The following is a 22,302-nucleotide window of genomic DNA, read 5'->3' on the forward strand; positions in this document are numbered from 1 at the left end:
TCTCTCTCTCTCTCTCTCTCTCTCTCTCTCTCTCTCTCCAGGGTTTCTCTGTAGCCTTGGCTGTCCTGGAACTTGTCTGTAGACCAGGTTGACCTTGAACTCACTGAGATCCACCTGTCTCTGCCTCCCGAGTGCTGGGATTAAAGGCACGTGCCACCACTGCCTGGCTAGATTCTTGATCTTAACCACAGTATATTTTTATTTATTGTACTGTCAAGGGAATTGTGCTCCTGAGAATAAGCTATACAAGGATGGCTCTCCTGAAACAAGCATGTCTGTGGCTTCACCGTTCTGGGGTCATTGATTGACATAATCACGTTACTTTCCGAAGACCACATGGCACACACACACACACACACACACACACTCATATTTTTATTTATTATTATTAATTTTTTGCGAGATTCATTCTTTGTATTTTAAGTATTGATCTTTTACCTGCTTTTATGTATGTGAACCATGTGCATGCTGAGTGCTCGTGGAGCTCAGAAGAGGGCATTGCGTCTCCTGGAACTGGAACTACAGATCATTGTGAACCACCAGGTAGGTGTTGGAAATCAAACTAACGTCCTCTGGCAGAGAAACAAGTGCTCTTAACTGCTGAGCCATCTCTCCAGCTCCTTATATATATTTTCTATTTCTTTTTTTTAAATTTAAGTGTATGGGTGCTTTGCCTGTTTTTATGTCTGTTTTCCATGTACAAGCTTGATGCCTTGAAGAAGCTAGAAGAGGTGTTGGATACCCAGGTCCTTTGCAAGGGTAACTGTAATGATTCTGCGCGAAAGGAACCTTGATGGTGGGTGGGTCCACACTGAAAGAAACAAAACCGGTCAGAGTGACCTAATTGCTTTCTGCCTAAATCACGCTGTTTATGCTAGGCTGTTTTGGAAAACACTTTATAGTGACAAGGGCCAGAAGCCAATAAGGACTGGACTAGACAAGAACTGACCAATTAAAAATGTGTCCATAGAATGCTTCATCTACATACCGCAAGGGCAGATAGGAACGGGGCCAATTGAGAACATACTGGTGTCCATACTTCACTTGCATAATGACATCATACTTATTGAATTCCGCACCCTTTTGTAATCATTTGCTGTCCTCAGTTAGGTCCGGATTTGCAAATTAGGTGAGAATGGTGGTCTCTTTGGGGGGCAAGAAGTCTGGGGACAACACACAGCACAGTGGGTGAGAGCCCATGTTAGGTGAGAGACAGACAGGCCATTCAGACAGAGCTCAAGTGGGGAGTTTTATTGCGATAAAGGGAGTGGGGGAAGGGAAAGAGACAGAGATGCAGAGAAAGAAAGAGGAAGAGAGAACTAGTCAGAGTTTTGCCTCTTAAAGGGACAGGGTACAGTCGTCCATGCCTGACACAGGGGTAACTGCACTCTGTCAGGTCCCCACTGGGCAGGGGCAGATTCTCCTGGATCCTAATATACCTCCCTTCTTTGTTAAAAAAAAAAAAGTAAGGAGTTAGGCATGGCAGCTTAGGAAATGAGGACATTAAGTTCTCAAGACTACCTCCTGCTAATCTGGGGGCATCAGCTTCTTGGCGGACCTGAGAGAGCTTGGGATGCTGGCCACATTCTGGGGTATCTGACTGCTTCACTGTTGTCTAGGATATGTGGAACCATCTGGCGCCTGTTGTACCTAACAAGACGCTTGCAGAGCAGAGGGCAAGGTTAAGTTTAGAGAAATTTTTTTCTTTAGATCCCGGTAATTTGAGAAGTGGGCCAGGCGGGGGTATCAAGACCAGATCCTCTAGGTGGGAGATTTAGGCTGCTTAGGGTCTGGTAAATGAGGGTCAATCTGGCCTGTTTGAGGTGAATCCAAGTCGACTTCCTGGAACTTACAAGAATTCTTTGAGTTTGCAAAAAGATATAAGTTTTAGACACATTAAAAACGGCAGTATAAAGCTGGGTGGTGGTGGCACACGCCTTTAGTCCCAGCACTTGGTAGGCAGAGGCTATCAAACTCTGAGTTTGAGGCCAGCCTGGTCTATAAGAGCTAATTCCAGGGCAGGCTTCAAAGTTACAGAGAAAACATGTCTAATTTTGTTTGAAAACATTAACCCTCTTTCTTCTATCCAGAACATGTTGACATAATTTTTAGCACAATGAAAGCACCTTTTAAGTCTATAGTTAGGAAACAACCAAGGAAGGGGAATTTGAAATCCTGAGCCTGTGGCTATGATGATAGTGGTAGGTACTCTGCCAGGGCGAGATTAATGGCTTATCAAGATTTTATTAATGTTAAGATTATCGGTCCATCGGACCTTTATCATTTACATTTGTACAACTTAAAACACCTTCTTAGACCCTGAAACATTCTTAGATCCTCACATCTGAAGCTTTGTGTCTTAAAACACTTTTTATTTAAACAAAGGAATGGTAAGAAGTTATACTGACATCTGCTTTGTGAGTTTGTCCCTTTCCTGATCTGGTAACAAGGTAAATTACGTCGAGATTTAGTATCGACTCTAGGAGAGTGAGGTCTGTGACCTGAAATTTTACACAGAGAACTGAGAAGCAGCTGAAGTCTTGGTTCCTGCTGCTCACCCGGCAAAGCTCTGAGCTGGCAAGCTGCAGCAGAGTTCTTGAGAAGGATAAATCTACCAGAGTGAATGACGCAAGGATCTGGATCTCTTTGTTGGTGCTCCCAGACTCAAGCCTGTATCTGCAACATTATCACTCCCCTGGTCCAAGGCAATGCCCATTTTGGTCAGAAGTCTCAGCGCTCGCCATGTGTGCCAGAGCAGGACAAAGATCTGAACACATTTTACTTTCATGCCTTCACCAGTGTTTGTCAATGCTCTTCAGAATCTACCCACTTTGTCTATTTTCCCTTTCTTTCCCCTCACTTGGAGTGGCAGCCTTTTTGGCTTCATGGAATGAGGAAAAGAATGAGGCAGTCCCCGAGGAGGGGTAGAAGGAGCTTTTTCTTGTTGGCACTGGCCACAGGGGCATGTGGAGCAGGGATAAGAAAACACTTATGAGCCTGGCGGTGGTGGTGCACCCCTTTAATCCCAACACTCAGGAGGCAAGGCCAGCCTGGTGTACAAGAGCTAGTTCCAGGACAGGCTCCAAAAGCTACAGAGAAACCATCTCTCAACCCCCCCCCCCAAAAAAAAAGGAAAAGAAAACACTTATGAGGGGCCGGAAAAATGGATTAGTGGTTAAAAATACATACTGTTCTTCCAGAGGATCTAAGTTCAGTTTCTAGCACCCACTTCAGGCAACTAGCAGCATCTTGTAAATCTTGTAACTCCAGCCTGCAAGGATCCAAGGCACTCTTCTGGCCTCTACAGGCACACACAGACACACAGACACACACACACACACAGACACACACACACACACACATCACACATACACAAGAGAGATCCATATAAGAATTCTTAAAAATATAATAGGTTATGAACAATGGACCACACCCTGCCTAGTTGGGCTCAAAAGAGGGCTGCGTTTAGGGAGGAGCCATGACCACCAGCTTAGGAAAACCTTTCTGTTGGAGAAAGCTTCAGAAAAGACCAATTCTGGATGGTACTCTCCTCAAAAGGCTCTGTGTATTGTCTCCTCCCTCTCTCCATTTACTCCCCTCCCCCTTCCCTCAAACACAGCAGAAGCCCAGAACTCAATAAGCGCTTTTAAACCAAGTGTGCCGAAGTAAAGACAAGACATAATACTTCTGGGGTTAGGGTCCCTCACCTCTATATTCTCACTGAACAGCAGTGAGAAGAGTTGAGGGAATTTGGAATCATTAGATCAAGCAGATCGACCCTGATTAGCGAGGTTGTGTCTGGTCTGGGAGTAAAGGCCTGATGCGCTTCCTAGGCCTGGCCTCCTAACTCCACCAGGGCAGCACTGTGTTACCCAACAGGAAGATACAGAAAAGCAGCAGCAACGGCTTTCCATGGGAAACAGCTTCACTGAGTCAGCCGTAAATGGAGCCTCCTTCTCTACAGGGCTATGTAACACTTGTACCTCTTCTGGGGGATCCTTGGGAGGTCAGTACCTGTAAGACCACCCAGCCCAGTCATCCAGACTGACAGAGCCATCTTCTTCTGAACTAGACTCCATGGCAGCCTCGTGAAACCACTCCTTCAGCAGGAAATTGGGTGATGCATGGGATGTTAGAACAGCAAGAATCATCAGTTCAGAAAGCTGTCCCTGGCGACTGCCTGGGTAGCCTGCAGACCCTCACAGTCCTGATAAAAGACCAGGGCATCAGCAAGAGTCTTTCTGCTCTCTGATGCTGAGCCTACTTTGGCCACAGCCCCCTTAAGGTTCTCCCGTCCCCGCTCAGGCCCAGCACACACAGCAGATCTGAGCCCCTGGGGCCATACAGCTCTGGGAGCTTTACCTTCACCACTTCTATCCCTCAAATGCCCCCTGGTGATCCTCTAGGATCTGTGCCAACTTCAGAATGGCTTTTGCTTCCCTTTGTGAGCTGAATGGTTCAGATTTCTCAGCCAAGGACATGGAAAGGTTTGGACATGCTTAAGTCACAAAAAAGAAGTGTGGCTTCTGGGCTGGAAAGCTGACTCGGTGGTGAAGAGTGCTTTAAGTTTTCCAGCAACCACTTGGGGGGTCTCACAACCCTCTATAGTGGGATCTGATGCCCTCTCCTGGAATAAAGGCATACATGCGGACAGAACACTCACACATAAAATAAATAATCTTAAAAAAAACAAAACAAAACAGAAGTATGGTCTCTTAAAAACAAACAAACCTGGGCCCAATAGAAATGGCTGGGTTGTTACAGTGCTCATGGTCATCAGAGGACCTACGTTCAGCTTCCTGCATCAGCATCGGGTGGTTTATAAGGCCTATGAGGTCACTGCTTTCAAGATAGGCATGCAGGCTACACACACACACACACACACACACACACACACACACACACAAATGAAACACAAAATAAATCTCTAAAAAAGAAATACTTATAAATTCAGTGGAGGAAGATTCAAAGAATCAGACAGACTCTCTTTCCCTCCCAGAGGCACTGTCCCACAAGAATCAAACCAGCTCATGAGACCTGCCTCCCTGGAAGCTCCTGTGTTGAGTAGGGGGTGCTGATCTGTCCCCTGGTCTCTCTATCATCACTGGTAATGAGATCCTCAATGTAGGCATCCAGCTCGTCATCTGTGCTGATGTTTAGGTCCTCTTGTGCTTTCTGCAGGAGTGCCAGAACATTGCTCCGAAGTTTCTGGAGTTTCTCTTCTGTCTCCCGAAGTTTCTCCTGGGAGATGCGCAGGCTCTCCTCGGACGCCTTGGCTCTTGAGTCGGCGGAGCTTTGGTAGGAATTACAGAGATTCTGGAGCGCGGCTTCGTATTGCTTGAAGCACTCTTTCAGAGGAAGAGACAGCAATTCTTCTGAATTCATAGCACCCAGCTCCTTCTTGGATATGGAAAAGCTCATCAGAGGCATGAAATAATGTAGGCAGTTCCAGAGAATCTGGACCAGGAGGTCATTGGTCTCGTGGTTGGCCTTTAGAGCAGTGGTGTCGGGTTCAGTGCAGACGCAGTCAGAGGTGGAGGTCCCCTCTAACGCCACAGCCTGTTGGTCCACCGTGTCTCCTTTCTCCTTCACACCCTCTTGCTGCCAATCAGTGCTCTGATACTCCGGAGACAGCTTCGTCAGCCACACATTTTCACTGCCTTTTTCTACCCAGCAGTTTCCTGGTGCAATACCCTCGGGAGCATCCTCAAACTTGACCTTCCACCAGACCACATTGTCTCCCACCTCCACGGCTGTGACGTGGCCCTTGTAGCACTCCCCTTTCACCCGCACCTCCACGTACAGACCTTTATCCTGCTGAGCCGTCTTGAGGTCAGGTGGACCCTCCTCCTCAGAACTGTCCGAGAGTTGGTTTGCAGGCATCTTTTCCTCCTTCACAGTCAACCTGCTCCGTTTGCGTGACTCCATCCTTCTCTCCTCAGCCTCTTCCTCATCAGAGGTCTCAAGACTCCGTTTACAACCCCACCATTCTGGTGAGGGATTCACGGGTGGATCTGGGTTCTCCAGCACTGGAGTCTTCATGGCTTCATGGGTTTCTGCCTTGCAAAGGTGGTTGGAATTAGGGACTACAGACATTGACAGGTAGGACTGGACCAGAGGAGTGGGCTGGGGTACAATTTTTCCCAGGGGCACCACTGATTTTGGGGGTGTCTCAGGTGGGTAGGTCAGGATGGTCTCCCTTTGGGCAGTCGAAGCAGAAGAATCGGGGCTGGTGCAGAAGACAGAAGCCCTTTGGAGCTGTCTGGATGGTATTGGAGCATATATGGACTGGGTTATTCTCTGGGCATTCTTGTTCACTCCGCACAAAGGTGGTTGAAGGCTCTGAGCGGCACATTTGGTGAGAGGTCTGGAGGTCACTTCCAAGGGTAATTTTTTCAGGTCACCTTGGCAACAGATGGGCTTGGTTTTCTTAAGGGCCTCAAGCTTCCTCTGCTGTTGACAAATATTCTCTGTCAGCTGTTTCTGCCTTTCTTCTTGGGTCTTTCGAGCCTTTTTTAATATTCCGATAGGAATCTTTGGCTTCGGTTCAAAAGCCTCACACTGGTCCTGCTCAGGATCGGGGTTCATGGCACAAACCCAGTTGTCTGGATAATCTTCTTCTACAGCACTTAACTGGAAGGGAAGGGTCCTCCACTTCAGGCACAGATCACACTGTATGGTGGTAGGGACCTGCATTGACCTCCTGCGCTTGAAATGCAGCTGATCCGATGGGGGCCGGGACCAGTTGGCAGAGAGGTAGCCAAACTCATCCCAGAACTTAGTGATTCCACCCTGGGCAATGGCGATGTCCTTCCAGTATTGTGCCAGGTGCTCCCCCATGGCCCGCAGCAGGTGGCGGTACTCCTTGGCATCAGCAAAGTCTTGCTTGTTATGTGTAGGCTCCAGGACCAAGTAGGGCACATCGATGACCCCAACAACCCCACCACATGTCATGCCCTTTTCCAGCTGCGGGCCCACTTTCTCATACATCTTGATCAGGCGGCTACAGTTGTAGATAAACATGCCATCATGGTCACGGTGTTCAATGTTGACCCCAAAAACAAAATTCAGTTCCTTAGGTTCTTTGAGTGCTCGCTGCTTGGCATCCTTGATCCTTTTCTTGACATCAGCTTCTCTTCGAAGGGTGATGGCTGTATTCTGGACCTGCCGCAACATCACCCTGGAGTCCCGTGAGATGTCCTTACCTATGTGTACTTCTAACGCACGAGCTTTGCTCTCTGCTTCCCGAGCCTTCTCTTCGGCAAGTCGTGCTACCTGGTCTGCTTTCTTCACCTCTTGCTCTGCCCGGGTCTTGAAACGGCTTGACGTGAATGTGTACTTCCTGGGCTTGTACAGGCAGCAGGAGAGCTTTTTGGTTCGCACCTTGTGCCCATGAATGAAAATCCTCATCCGAGGATCAATGTAAAGAACAGCAGCATAGGCACAGAAGGAGTGTCGCTCTGGCTTCACGCCTTCTTGGAACAAACCTGCCATCAGGATGTCTTTTGGATTTGAGGTTATGTCTAGTTCTGGCTCTCCGTTGTCCATGAGCTTGAGATTAAAAATGATCACCAGGGTCCCACTATCCCCAGATATCTTCATGAACTGCGTCATCACTTCTCCCTCGGTGTGGAAAGGAGAATACTTGTAGATGAGTTCTGTCTCGATGGCAAACTTCTCCAGATTGTCTGTGACAGGCTCTCGAGTCTGCGTATTCCACGTGGGCAATGGAACTATCACTTCATCAATGCCTTCTTCCTCATGAAAGGTTCGAGACAGGAAGAGGCAGCTCATGGTGTCTTCCTTCTTGGTGAAGAGGATAAAATCCTTCCCAATGCGCATTGAGCCCGATTTTAGCCCATTCCCATACCGCCCAATCTGTGTGGACTCTGGTGTTCGTTTCCCTGATTTCCCAAATTGGATCACACTGATGGCATCATTTGGATCCATTCCCACTCCGTTATCCAGAAAACACAGCATGAATCCACCTCGCAGGTCCTCTCGTCTTTCAGCATAGATATCTATTCGGGTGGCGTCGGCATCTCTCGCGTTATCAACCAGCTCAGCAAGGGCTCCGAACAAAAATTCATGAGTGGTTGAATTGGTGTGTAGGTATTCAAAGGTTAGTTGAGCTCGGTTAAGACTGCTATAACTGGTGAATGCCATGAATCTGACAAAGTCTCCACTGAGAGATATATGTATTGAAGCAGATTTTCTTGGGTTCTACACAGTGAAGGGTAGTTCTTGCTTCTTAGTGACAAATTAAACAAGCAATCTAGTAACTAAAATACAGAGATATTTGAATCTGAGATGGAACCCTTCTTTCTTTCTATCTATCTTTTCAATGACTATGATGTAATTTTTTTTGTTTGTGTATGTGCATGTGTGTTGGGGGGGAGCTAAACCTGCATTTCTAAAGAATTTTGAGTGTTGTTTCCTTAGTTCATTTCAGACAGCCTGGGTCCAAAGTGGATGGTCCATACAAAATAGCCATAGAGTTGACTGATGTTTTATCTTGACATTATTTGAGCCATGCCCTGTTCTCAGTTTTTTGATGAGAAGACTTACCAATGCAGAAATCTACATGAAATTTAGCTTTTATCTACATCCTCACCACCAGAGACCGAAGTATCCTTAAAAAGATGCTGTCCTGGAGGAACCCTGGGCAGAGCAGATAGTTGTACTTCCGGTGACCCCTTGGGCAACTGATAAAGGTATTTGGGGCTCCTTACTTATCTTTCAAATTCGAACCCAGACTGAACTCAGCTTGATGTTATGCCACAATCACCACTGATGTGTGAGATGACCTCACAGTGGTCCACAGAACCACCCAAATCTCCAGTGGCGGGCACTGGCGCTAAACCACATCCCTGCCAGGCCTGGGTCTTGTGGCCACTTTCTCTCTCCTCTCCAGGAGGAGTCTCCTTCTCCAAGGCCCAGCCCCAGGGTGTAAGGCAGTTATCGGCCACAACCAACCAGTTCGCGCGAGCTGCTAGCAGCTCCCAGAAGCCTTTGTCTGCCTCACCCTTAGAACTGAAACTCAACCGTCCTCTGCGGGCTTGGAACCACCCGCTACCTCTGCCTCTGCCTAGGAGGAGCGCCACCTGTAGGTTGGACTATATCACCACAGTGCTAAAGTGCAAAAACGGACTGGGTGCTGGACCAAAAGATGTTAACAAAAAAGTAACAAAAGTCACAGCAAGGATTCAGAGTTTGCTGCTTCAGAGTTTGCTGCTTCTCTGCCAACGCTAACGCCTTCTTGGTTTCTGCTTTGTGTCGTTTAGAGCGCACTGCCCTGGGCCTTCTTTTACTAAACGTTTTTGTTTTTATGTTGTCTGTGTGACTGTATGCCACTTGTGTGTGGATGCCTGCAGAAGCTCGCGGGTCCTCTGGGGATAGAGTTGGAAGCAGTCTGTAAGCCCCCAGGCCTGGGTGCTGGGAATCGACGTCAGTTTTCCAGGAAAAGCAGTAAATTCACTTAACTGCTGAGTCATCTATCTAGCCTCAAAGTCTGGCCCTTCTTAAATTCTTTGAGCAAGATGCCGAGAAGCTGGATAGACTAGCACAGACACCATTAGTAACGGTGACCCAAGAAACCTATACTTTGTTGTTTGAGGATGAGACCAGTGTCTGTCTCCATGTTTTTGCAACCAGTTAGCAGATTTTTAATTAATATGTGACCCTTGCTATGGTGGGTGCCCCAGAAATTATCTTTTGCTGGTTTGCTGCCTGCGTATTGTGGCATTTGTGGGGTTTGGCCTTCAGAAATCTAAACTAGAAACAGTGGTACAAAGTCGCCAGGAGTGACAGCAGACACCTTTAATCCCAGCACTCGGGGAGGCAGAGGAAGGAGGATCTCTGTGAGTTCAAGGCCAGCCTGATCTGCACAGCTGCATAGTGAGAGCCAAATAATCTAGAGTTACACAATGAGATCCTGTCAAAAACAAAACAAAACAAAACAACAACAAAAAAAACCACCATTGACCATTACATTCTAAGAACTGCATATGGCACACAACATAGAGTTTTTGTTTGAGGAAGGATGGGGAGGACCAAAGGATACATAGAACATTAAACTTGGGGAATTATAAAGAGAAACTAGAGGTAGCAGCAGGAGAGCAGTGACGAAACAGAAGGAGAATGATTAAAGCACTTTTTTTAATTTCATAAAAAGGGAGTGAAGAGATGGTTCAGTAGTTAAGAGCACTCATTGCTCTTTTTTTTTAAAATTGTTTTTATGAAGCTATTTTTCTCTGTTCCCCTTACTGCTTCTCCCCTCCCCTTCAACCCCGTCCCATGGTACAGATGCTCCTAATTTACTCAGAAGATCTTGTCTTTTTCTACTTAAGATTAGATCCATGTATGTTTCTCTTAGGGTCCTCTTTTTGTCTAGGTTCTCTGGGATTGTGAATTGTAGGCTGGATTTTATTTGCTTTATATCTAAAAGCCATTTATGGGTGAGTACATATTTGTCTTTCTGGGTTTGGGTTACCTCACTCAATATGATGTTTTCTAGATCCACCCATTTGCATGCATATTTAAAGTTGTCATTTTTCCCGCTGTGTAGTACTCCATTGTGTACCACATCTTCTGTATCCACTCTTCAGTCAAGGGGCATTTAGGTTGTTTCCAGATTCTGGCTATGACAAACAATGCTACTATAAGCATAGTTGAACACAGCTCCTTGTGGTATGATTGAGCATCCTTTGGATTTATACCCAAAAGTGGTATTACTGGGTCCTGAGGAAGGTTGTTTCCTAATTTTCTGAGAAATCACCACTGTGACATCCAATAACGCTGTACCAGCTTGCACTCCCACCAGCAATGCAGAAGTGTTTCTTTTATCCCACATCCTCTCCAGCATAAGTTGTCATCAGTGTTTTTGATCTTGGCCATTCTTACAGGTGTAAGATGGAATCTCAGAGTTGTTTTGATTTGAATTTCTGTGATGACTAAGGATGTTGAACATTTCCTTAAGTGTCTTTCAGCCATTTCAGATTCCTCTATTGAGAGTTCTCTGTTTGGGTCTGTACCCTATTTCTTTATTGGATTATTTGGTCTTTTGATGACCAATTTCTTGAGTTCTTTGTATATTTTGGAGATCAACCCTCTGTCTGATATGGGGTTGGTGAAGATGTTTTCCATTTCTGTAGGCTGCCATTTTGTCTTGTTGACATGTCCTTTGCTTTACAGAAGCTTCTCAGCTTCAGGAGGTCCCATTTAGTAATTGTTTCTCTCAATGTCTGTGCTACTGGGGCTACATTTAGGAAGTGATCTCCTTTTCCAATGTGTTCAAGTATACTTCTCACTTTCTCTTCTATGAGGTTCAGAGTGGTTGGTTTTATGTTGAGGTCTTTAATCCATTTGAACTTGAGTTTTGTGCATGGCGATAGAGATCTATTTTCATTATTCTACGTGTTGATATCCAGTTATTCCAGCACCATTTATTGAATATTCTTTCTTTTTTTCTGATATATGTGTGTGTGTGTGTGTGTGTGTGTTTAACATCCTTAGTTGTCAGAGAAATGCAAATCAAAACAACTCTGAGATTCCATCTTACACCTGTAAGAATGGCTCAGATCTAAAACAGTGATGACAACTTATGCTAGAGAGAATGTGGGGAAAAGGGAACACTTCTGCATTGCTGGTGGGAATGCAAGCTGGTACAGCCTCTTTAGATATCAGTATGGCAATTTCTCAGAAAATTAGGAAACAACCTACCTCAAGACCTAGCAATACCACTTTTGGGTATATACCCAAAGAATACTCAATCATACCACAAAGACATGTGCTCAACATAACAGCATTGTTTGTTATGGCAGAACCTGTAAATAACCTAAATGCCCCTTGACTGAAGAATGGATACAGAGGATGTGGTACATTTATTCAGTGGATGTAGGAGGAAGGTGCATTTGTTTTTCTCGGCTGCCCAGAACTGAAATAATCACACAGAAAACATATTTATTAAAGCACTGCTCGGTCCATTAGCTCTAGCTTCTTACTGGCTAACTCTTACATTAATTTAACCCATTTTTATTAATCTGTGTATTGCCACATGACAGTGGCTTACCGGCAAAGATTCTAACCAGTGTTTGTCCCAGGCAGTGGATGTATGGTGTCTCCTCAGTTCCATCTTCCCCGCCTACCTATATTCTGTCCTACCAACAGGCCAAGGCACTTTTTTTATTCATTAATGCTAATTACAGCATACAAAGGGAGTTTTCACATCAAATGGAGTACTACATAATGGAAAAAAATGAATGACACCTTGAAATTTGTGGGCAAATGGATGGATTTAGAAATATCTTATTGAGTGAAGTAACCCAGACCCAGAAAGACAAATATAATATGTACTCACCCATAAGTGGCTTTTTAGACATAAAGCATAGAAAAACTAGCCTACAATTTACAATCCCAGACAACCTAGACAACAACGAGGATCCTAAAAGAGACATACATGGATCTACATGGGAAGTAGAAAAAGACAAGATCTCCTGAGTAAATTGGCAGCACAGGGATCATGGGAGATGGCAGAAAGAGAGGGTAAAAGAAGGGAGGGGAATGGACAAAAATATATAGCTCAATAAAAACAACAGAAAAAAATATTTAAAAAAGCAGGCTGAGCAAGCCCTGAGGAGCAAGCCATTAAACAACCCCCCTCAATGGCATCTGCATCAGCTCCTGCATGAGGGTCCTGCCCTACTTGGTTCCTGTCTTGACTTCCTTCAGGGATGGACTGTGACTTGGCAGTGTAAACCAAATAAACTCTTTCTCCTCCCCTCCCCCGAAGAATGGCTATTGTTCAAGCTGTTACGTTGTCTACAGGCTGTGCGGTGTGCTCCGTATTCCCAGTTTCCATGAGCTCTCACCCATGCTGGGTGGGCTTTGGTTATACAGCTGCTTTTTGAGTCACTTCTGTGCTGGTCAGTAAGCCCTCACTTGTACTTCTGTAAAGATCCTCAGTTACACTCACTGAGTCACTAAGTAGTACTTAAGTGGTATCCGAAATTTCTGTGCTCCTGGTCTGAGGTAAGTCGGCATGTGTGCTGCATCTCCCCTGGAAATAACACCTCTGTCACATGACGCCTCTGCCTGTCTCCTGGCATTACAGGGCTTTGCCGCCACCACCATTTTTCATTTCATTTAAGTGAGTTAGATTCACGGGTGCATGGAAAGTGATACAAATAAGCACTTAGTGTGTGTTTTCAAAATTATTCTTTGATTAAAATGAAACTTTGCTGATGGTTGAAATTTGGTTACTGGCCTCAGGAGCAGGTTCTGGTTGTCACTTATATATTTTGCATGTTCTATCGTTCTCTCCAATGGGAAAATTGTCATTTCTTTCTATTGTGGCTTAATGCCTATTAATTTTGCATGCTAGATAATAATAGGTGACTTCTATTTGTAAGTATGTCACTCATTTTTGTGAATTTTTATCCTCCTTTACTGTTTTGTGACCTAGTGTGACTTTGTTGTGACTTTGTTGCTGTTTGTTTGTTTACAGTAGTGAGGTGGTTGTTAGATTTTGAAGCACCTGTCCTAAGTACTTTAGTTGTTTGGTTTTTTCCTCTTTTTTTTTTTTCTGTGAGAAGACACGGTGACCACATCTCTTGCAAAGGAGAAGATTTAGTTGGGGCTTGGCTTACAGTTCAGAGGTTTTGTTGTCATGGTAGTAAGCATGGTAGCATGCCAGCAGACATGATACTGGAGAAAGAGCTGAGAGTTCTACATCTTGATCCACAGGAAGCAGGAAGTGACTATCATACTAGACATGGCTTGAGCCCACCCCCACCCCCAGTGACTCACTTCCTCTAACAAAGCCACACCTACTTCCATGCCTCACCTCCTAATAGTGTCAATCCCTATGAGCCTATGGGGTTCATTTTCTTTCAAACCAGCACAGCACCATATGCGTTGAGTACTGTGTACATTGTGGCTATGCCAATCCATGTTTTCTAGTTCCTTGGCTTATCAATCAAAAATATCTCTCAAACTTCCAACAACTCCTTCCTCCCATTTTCTCAGAATTATATATCCGCTCTTCTGTGCTTATTTTTGTTTCTATGATGATAACTTGCTAATTTATGCAGCAGTTAACTTCCTCTTGTTACAGTTCTGAGAACAGAAACTCCAAGGTCAAGGTTCTTGGTTCAGCATTTGGTGGGCCACCTATCTCTGACTCCATGACAGCACTGTTTCTAGAGGAGGCAAAAATTGAGCCTCACAAAATGCAGGGCTTAAAGAGCAAGACAGCAAAATGAACATAAGTCTCTCTCTTTATGATGTATTTTTAAAATCCATGTGTGTGTGTGGGTGGATATGCAGTTGTGCATGTATGCAGGTGTTTTTAAAAGAAAAAGGAGGGTATCTGCTTTCAGATCTCCTGGAACTGGAGTTACAGGTGGTTATGAGGTACCTGAAATGCATGCTGGGAACCAAACTCATGTCCCTTGCAAGAGCTGCAAGCACTCTTATCCATCTCTCGAGTCCTCAGTCTGTTTATGAGGTTCCAAATCCTGTCCCTAAGTGTGAAAACTCAATTTTTTAAATGATTTTACGTATGTGTTTGTTTTGTGTATGTAGGGGTGGGGCATGTAGCCGATTCTCAAGTAGCCTAGGTTTGTTTTGAACTTGCTACATAGTTAAGGCTAGCTTCCAACTCCCACCTCCCCAAGTGCTGGGATTTTAGGTGTAAGTCACCATGTTCCAGCCCTTCTTTGGTTAAGAAATTTTAATTAGGATCTGGAGAAAGGGCCCTGCAAGTAAGATACATAGTCATCTTGCAGAGGACCTGCCTTCCCTGTCCAGCCCTCTTCTTGGATGTCTCCTAAATTTCTGTAACTCCATATCCTGATTGGATGCTTTCTTCCTGTTTCTAAAGGCACCAGAATTTACAAGCACATTCCTATACTCAGGCACATATAGATAATAAAATGAAAACGTCGTTGTCATCATCATCAACATCATTTGGTATGTGATAGGATGTGTGCCTCAGCGTGCACATGGAGATCAAAGAACAACCGTTGTGAAGACGGTTCTCTCTCTCTATGGCTCCATGGATTCTGGGGGTGAAACTCCGGTTAACGAATTTTCATGGCAAGCACCTTTACCTGCTGAAGCATGTCACCATCACCAGTAGACCTTTCAAAAACATTAATAGTATACCCATGCCTTCCCACGAAGGCAACGAGGGCCAAAGAGCCATCAATTTACCTCAGATTCCCAGGGCTGTGCTCCACTACAGCCACGGAGCTTAGCATCGTGAAGCAGGGTGCACTGTGTAAGGGACAGCTCCCGCTGCCCCTGGGAACCCCAGAACTGGAGTATCCTCCCAGACTTCATCTCCAGCTCTCTGCAGGCTACCCAGTGCTGTTTGGCTCTTGAATAACCAAGGCAACACCTGTTTTCTCGAATGCCTTGGTGCTGTTTCTCAGCATCTCTGATGTGCTGGCCGAGTTGGGAACACATGTCCCGACTTTCCCCCGAATTCAACAACTCAGCTTTTAACAGAACTCTCGGTTCCAAGGCAATTCCCAACGTGATGCCCAGGAACTACTGCTCTGGTTGCTGGTCTTGGAGGGCTCAGCCTGTATGCTAGTTTCCGAGCAGCTGCTCCAGAAACCAGTAAGGACTCAGAAGAGCCCCCCTCCTGGTGCCTTCAGCTCGGCCTGTTGGAGAATCTTCCCTCCTAGGTAGTGTTACTGTTTATATAATTTTGGGGAAAGACGCCTTGAATCTCAGAATTTCAGAAGCTGCTAGACGCTAGAACAGTGGTTCTCAAAGGTCGCGAGCCCTTTGGACATCAAATGATCTTTTTCAGGGGTCGTTTAAGAACATAGGAAATATCAGCTGTTATGATTAGAACTCACAACAGTAGCATAATTACAGTGATGAAGCAGGAATAAAAAATAATTTTATGGTTCGGGTCACCATAACATGAGAAACTGTATTAAAATGTCGCAGCATTAGAACTTCTAAGATTAATTTCTTTCCTGGACCATGTCCGTTTCCTTTACTTCCTGTGTCTAATGATCCTCGCTCCAGAGGAGAATATTTTGATTCAAATCAAGTTGCTACACAACATCAGGGGTTGTCTTAAAGAGTCGTGGAATAAGGAATTCCCTGAGCAGACTTCAGACCTCCCGGTAAAGATAGGGAAATCAGAGTCCACTAGGGAGAGTCAGGAGCCAGTTCTGTTAAAATTATGCCAATTCCCAGTCTCAGACAGGTATGCACCAGGTGAAAAAGTCGGTCGAATAGCTCGCTAAGATGCTATGCTCTGATCTCTGGTTTGTGCGCAGGCTCTAGCTAGCTGAGAGGCTTTCTGTTGTCTTTCACGGTTCAGAGGGGCGGCTCCTGCACCCCTCTAGCGAATGAGAGGCGCTGGAGCTGTGCAGATCATCCAGTCCTGCGTCTGTAGAAGGAGGAGCCCCGCCTGAAGTGGAGGTGCGGGCCTTTTTTACTTCACCATAAATCCTGACCCAGTATGTAGCACAGAGACTCCAGGCACAAATCCTCTGCCACGCTGTGAAACCTGCTCTGGTCCTTGTTACTTTTTTTTTTTTTTTTCGAGACAGGGTTTCTCTGTAGCTTTTGGTTCCTGTCCTGGAACTAGCTCTTTTAGAACAGGCTGGCCTCGAACTCACAGAGATCCGCCTGCCTCTGCCTCCTGAGTGCTGGGATTAAAGGCGTGAGCCACCACCGCCCGCCTGGGTCCTTGTTACTTTGAGGAGGACCCGGAACAACCCAGGAGCTGGAAATGGTAGGTGTTGGGCCGAGTGCCAGAGGCTGGAAGGACAGTATAGTCAGGACACTAGCATCCTTACGCCCCGCCTCCCTGAGTCTGGAGAGCCCTTGGGGCTGACCCTGAGCGGGGCTGGGCTCTACAAGGGGTCCTTGTCCCGTTCTTCTCTTGGAGGCCCGGAGGATGGAGAGAGACTACCGACTTCTAAGTGAGATCTGCAGGGAAGGAGCCAGGCTCCGGCACACTCTGCCTTGAATGCCCAGAGCAGATAGGATCGTCTTGAAGTTGTTTGACATGTAAGGCAGGGACTCCTGCCCACAGCCCTGTGTTCTTCGTAAGGATTTTCCCAGCTGTTTCAATCTGTTTTTTTTTTTTTTTCTTTCTTTCTGGGACTGAAGACTATGGCTCATGACTGTGATCTCAGGGTTGGGGAGGTGGAGGTGGGACAATCAGAAGGTCAACATTAGTCTGAGATTCATGACATTCTATTCTTAGCAAATAAACAGAACACCAAAACTGGAGTCAGACATACCTTGCTTCTAATCCCAAACTGACCCAGGCTTAATTGGTTTCCTCATTAAGTGTTTTTTCCCTCATTAAGGGCCCATTGAATGCTTTCCTTTGTTCTCACCCACCTTCCTTTCTTCATTGGATTTATTTACTTGTTTATTTATTTGAGAGAAAATCTTGCTCTCTGGCCGTCTTGGCATGGAATTCACTCTGTAGCTCAGGTTGGCTTTGAACTGGTAACAACTTCTGCCTTCACCGACATAAAGCTGGAATTATATGTGTGCAACACCATGCTTGGCATCTTCAATTTTTCTCTTCTTTTCCTTCTCTCCTCTCCTTCCTGTCTTTCTGTCTGTCTTTTATGTTTTGTTTTCCAAAATGGGGCTTCTCTGTATAGCTCTGGCTGTCGTGGAACTTGCTCTGTGGACCAAGCTGGCCTCAAACTCACACAGATTCACCTGCCTCTGCCTCCCGAGTGCTGGGATTAAAGGCGTGCTCCATCACCGCCTGGTTAGCTTCTCCAGTTTTCATAACAACTTCAAACATAACATCCAAAGAGGCAGTGACATTTAGATTTTAGGGGAACATTTAAATAGCTAAGTTTACATTACATTAATTATTTTTATTGTTGTTATTATGCACCTCGCCCTTTTTGCATTTTAAATATAACATTTTATGGATTTTTTTGAGAAAGTCTTATATGCATATAGTGTATATGGATCATCACTCTTCACGCCCCCATAACTCCTCCCAGATCTGTTCTCATGCCTCCCAACTTTCCACCTTTGAATCTGTCCTCTTTGTTTTAGTTAATTGTTGATTCCAATTTATGCTGCCTTTGTAATAGATGTGGGACCAATCAACGGAGAGCAGCTGATCTACTAGGAGGTACATTCTTAAAGAAAACCAACCCTGAGCTGGAGAGATGACTCAGGGGTTAAGAGCACTGACTGCTCTTCCAGAGGACGCGGGTTCAATTCCCAGTACCCACACTACAGTTCACAACTGTTTATAACTCTAGTTCCTGGGGAACGGACACCCATGGCAAAACACCAATACACATAGCAAAAACAACAACAACAACAACAACAAATCCTCCTAATCAAGTCTTTCTACTCCAGAAGTCATCAGCTGTCAATCAGCTCCTCATTTAGGAGTAACTGCTCTGCCTGTGAGCCCTTCCCCTCTCCGTGTTGGAATGTTGATGCCTTGGTCGTGGACAGGTCTCGTGCAGTCAGCCACAGCTTCTGTGAGGTCATGGGTGCAGCATTATACTCAGAAGATACTGTTTTATTCTGGTCGGATCTTTTAGCCTCTCCGTCGTGATCATCGCTGAGCCATACTGCAGAAGCAGGTTGTAGTGATACGCTGTAGGCATCCCGTTTGTGGCTGAGAGCTCCGCAGACACTCACTCTTGGCATCCTGACCACCTGTGAGCTTCTGAACTCACTGATAGTCTCTGAACAAAGAGATTTCTCTATGAGATCTGAGAGACTTACTAATCTATGGGAATAAAGGTACAAATTGAGAGGGAGCTTGGTATGGTCATATTATTTCTATGTATTTAAATGTGTGCGCATGTGTGTGTGTGTGTGTGTGTGTGTGTGTGTGTGGTGCATACACCCATGCCACAGTGTGCATGTGGAAGTCAGAGGACAGCTAGCTGGAGCTGGTTTGCTGTTGTACGATGTGGGCCTCAGGGCTCCAAGGATTGATCTTAGGCAAGCACCCAGACCCACTGAACCACTTTGCCAGCTCGCATATGTTATTATTATTTTCTTTTTAAATTTACTCACTTTTTACTTGCCAGAGTATCTTGTATTTCTTCACCTTTTCTGCTTTTGGGGAGGCAGGGAACGGAGTTTTAGGACCAGTCTTCAGAATTTTACTAGAAATTAAAACCTTAGAAATTAGGAAAATTGGAGGCTAGAGAGATTGCTCAGTGGTTAAGAGCATTCATTAGCTACTCTTCCAAAGGGTTCAATTCGCAGCACCCACACGGCAGCTCACAACTGTCTGTAACTCCAGTTCCAGGGGATCTGGCACCTTTACCCAGACACACATGCAGACAAAATACCAATGCACATGAAATAAAAGTAAACTGTATATAATACATACACATACATACATATGTATGTACGTACATACATACCTATACATGATTAAAATGTTAAAAGAAAGAAATAAGGAAAATTATTTTTCAATGATGGTCAAGAAAATAAATACATCTTTGGATGACAATGAGGTAGATGTAATTGTGTATTAAAATTTTTTTAAAACATTTATTCTAACTTAAGACACTTAGATTCTAAGTAATTTTCTCCTTTTTGATGCCTGGTTTTGAAGGTAGCATAGACACGTCTTTATTATTAACATTTTAAAAATTATTAAATGTATTATTATTCTTTTAATGTGTATGAATATTCTGGATATATAATATATGTCTATGTGACTGATGCCCATGGAAGCTAGAACATGGCATTGCTGTTCCTACAATGGGAGTTAGAAATGGTTGTGAGCTGCTATATAGACTCTGGGAATTGATCCTGGGGTCTCTGGAAGAACAACCAGTATTCTTCACCACTAAGTCATCACTCTGGCCCCTATTGTTAATAATTTGTAATGAATTAATTAATTGAGGCAGTGTTTCTTTATGGTAGTAGTTCTCAGCTTGTGAGTTGCAACCTCCTCTGGGGGTTGATTAGCACATAGATATTTACATTATACTTCATAACAGTAGCAAAATTACAGTTATAAAGTAGTAATAAAAGTAATTTTAAGCCGGGCGATGGTGGCGCACGCCTTTAATCCCAGCACTCGGGAGGCAGAGGCAGGTGGATCTCTGTGAGTTCGAGACCAGCCTGGTCTACAGAGCTAGTTCCAGGACAGGCTCCAAAGCCACAGAGAAACCCTGTCTCGAAAAACCAAAAAAAAAAAAAGTAATTTTATAGTTGGGGGGGTTACACAGCATGAGGAACTGTAATGAAAGGGTTGCAACATGAGGAAGGCTGAGAACCACTGCTCTGTGTAGCCTTGGTTGTTTTGGTCTAGATCAGGCGTTTCTAGGTTGTAGGTCTCACACTCAGAGATTTGAAATAAGGGCTGACACACAGAGTGCAAAAGGAGTAAAGGCAACTTTCTTCTAAGCAAAACCATGGGACCATTTGTGACATTGTCTAGAGGGACAGCAGGCCACCTGACTGGAAAAGTCCTTAAAAGCCTGGGGCTTCCTTGTATACAGTTTAAGTAAAGGAAGAGTTTGGTTGGGAATTGGTATAGTGAGGATAGATTTTGGTTTTGGTTGACAGGCCAAATGAGGTGGGCCTTTGACGCTATAAGTGTCTCTTCTCATGGTGAGTCTTATTTTAATCCTGTGTTCACCCAATTATGCATGGGTGGAAGATGAGAAGTAGGGGATTCGTTCTAAAAACTTCACTCAGAAGACACAGTTTGCCTTGCTACACACACACTCAAAACCAGTCCAGGCCAGACTGGGCCCACAGTTCCTAGATATATCCATGTGCCTGTCACAGTTCAGAATGGTCACAGATCATATGACTATCAGGAATATGCCAAGCAACTGAATGAATGTAAGGAATGCAGAAACAGCTCCAGCTTTTCCCAGTGCCATCTGAGGTATGCAAGAACTCAAACTGAAGAGAAACTTTATGAAAGTAAGCAACATAGGGAAACTTTTAGTGATAATCCCTTCCAGATACATGAAACAGTCCCTGCTTTGAAGAAACCAGATGTGTGCAAACAGCATAGGAAAGAATTCAGGAACAATGCAGGTGTTGAAAGACAAATGATAGCACACAAGGGTGATGGTTCAGGCAAGTGTAAGAAATATACTAAAGACTTTCCCTATTCCGCTTCACTGTTTACGCATTTAAGTTCTTGTATTGGGGAGAAGCGGTATGTATGTAAGCATTGTGGGAAAGAATTCCCTAATGCTGCTTCCCTTGAGTGCCATGAAAAAATGCATCATGAAGAGAGACCCTATGCTTGTAAGTACTGTGAGAAAACGTCTACTCGTTCAGGTTCCTTGAGATGTCACGAAAGGATTCACACTGGACAGAAACCATATGCGTGTAAGCAGTGTGGGAAAGCCTTTACCACACACACATTCCTCCGATGCCATGAGAAGATTCACACCGGAGAAAAGCCTTAGGAGTGTAAGCAATGCGGAAAATCTTTCATGTTGTACAAATATTTGCAAAGACATGAGTGGATTCACAGTGGACAGAAGCCCTATGAATGTCTGCAGTGTGGTAAAGCTTTTTATGTCCACAGTGCCCTTCGATATCATGAAAAGACCCACAGTGGAGAGACGCCTTATGGTTGTAGGCATTGTGGGAAAGCCTTCACTCATCCCAATTCTTTGAGATGCCATGAGAGGATTCACAGTGACGGAAAGCCCTATGTGTGTAAACAATGAGGGAAAGCCTTCACTACACACAATTCCCTTCATCACCATGAAAGGACTCACATCGGAGAGAAACCCTATGTATGTAAGCAGTATGGGAAAGCCTTCAGAACACAGAATTCCCTTTATCATCATGAAAGGACCCACACTGGAGAGAAGCCCTATGGATGTAAACAGTGTGGGAAAGCCTTCACGTTTTGCAGGTTCTTACAAAGACATGAACGAATTCACAGTGGGGAGAAATCCTATGTGTGTAAGCATTGTGGGAAACTCTTTTCATGTTTGAGCGAGGTTCAGAGGCATGAACATGTTGTAATATGAGTGGCGGGGCTGCGTCCCCAGCACCCCTGCCGCCTGGCTAGCTTATGCCCTGAAATAACAACACACAAACTGTATTTTTTTAAACACTGCCTGGCCCATAGTTTCAGCCTCTTAACCCATTTCTAATAATCTATGTAGCACCACTAGGTGTGCTTACCAGGAAAGATTCTAGCCTACGTCCATCCTGGGTAGGAGCTTCATAGCGTGCCTCTGCCCGGGAGAGGGGAGCATGGTGTCTCTGCTCCAGAGAGCAGAGCTGTCGAGTCTGAGCTCACTTCCTCTTCCTCCCAGCATTCTGTTC

At 44.9% G+C, this 22,302-nt stretch overlaps 2 protein-coding genes across 2 annotated transcripts in view; one reads left to right on the top strand and one right to left on the bottom strand.

Moving 5' to 3' along the window:
- Positions 1–5,028: 5,028 nt before the first annotated feature.
- LOC101996058 (MORC family CW-type zinc finger protein 2B-like) lies at positions 5,029–8,166 on the bottom strand. Its single transcript, XM_005360726.1, has one exon. The coding sequence runs from the start codon at positions 8,164–8,166 to the stop codon at positions 5,029–5,031; it is 3,138 nt and encodes a 1,045-aa protein (XP_005360783.1).
- Positions 8,167–21,452: 13,286 nt separating this feature from the next.
- Positions 21,453–22,302, top strand: part of LOC101996334 (zinc finger protein 709-like) — a 1,726-nt gene continuing 876 nt past the window's right edge. Inside the window, exons 1-2 of the mRNA XM_026785848.1 lie at positions 21,453–21,628; positions 21,713–21,989. Coding sequence (XP_026641649.1) covers positions 21,453–21,628; positions 21,713–21,989 — 453 coding nt within the window. The remainder of the gene's footprint in view (positions 21,629–21,712; positions 21,990–22,302) is intronic.

Source organism: Microtus ochrogaster, linkage group LG3, assembly GCF_000317375.1.
Source record: "Microtus ochrogaster isolate Prairie Vole_2 linkage group LG3, MicOch1.0, whole genome shotgun sequence".
Taxonomy (NCBI): Eukaryota; Metazoa; Chordata; class Mammalia; order Rodentia; family Cricetidae; genus Microtus; species Microtus ochrogaster.

Coding starts and splice junctions, on each gene's coding strand:
- LOC101996058 (XM_005360726.1), bottom strand. CDS start 8,166: ATGGCATTCACCAGTTATAGCAGTCTTAACCGAGCTCAACTAACCTTT.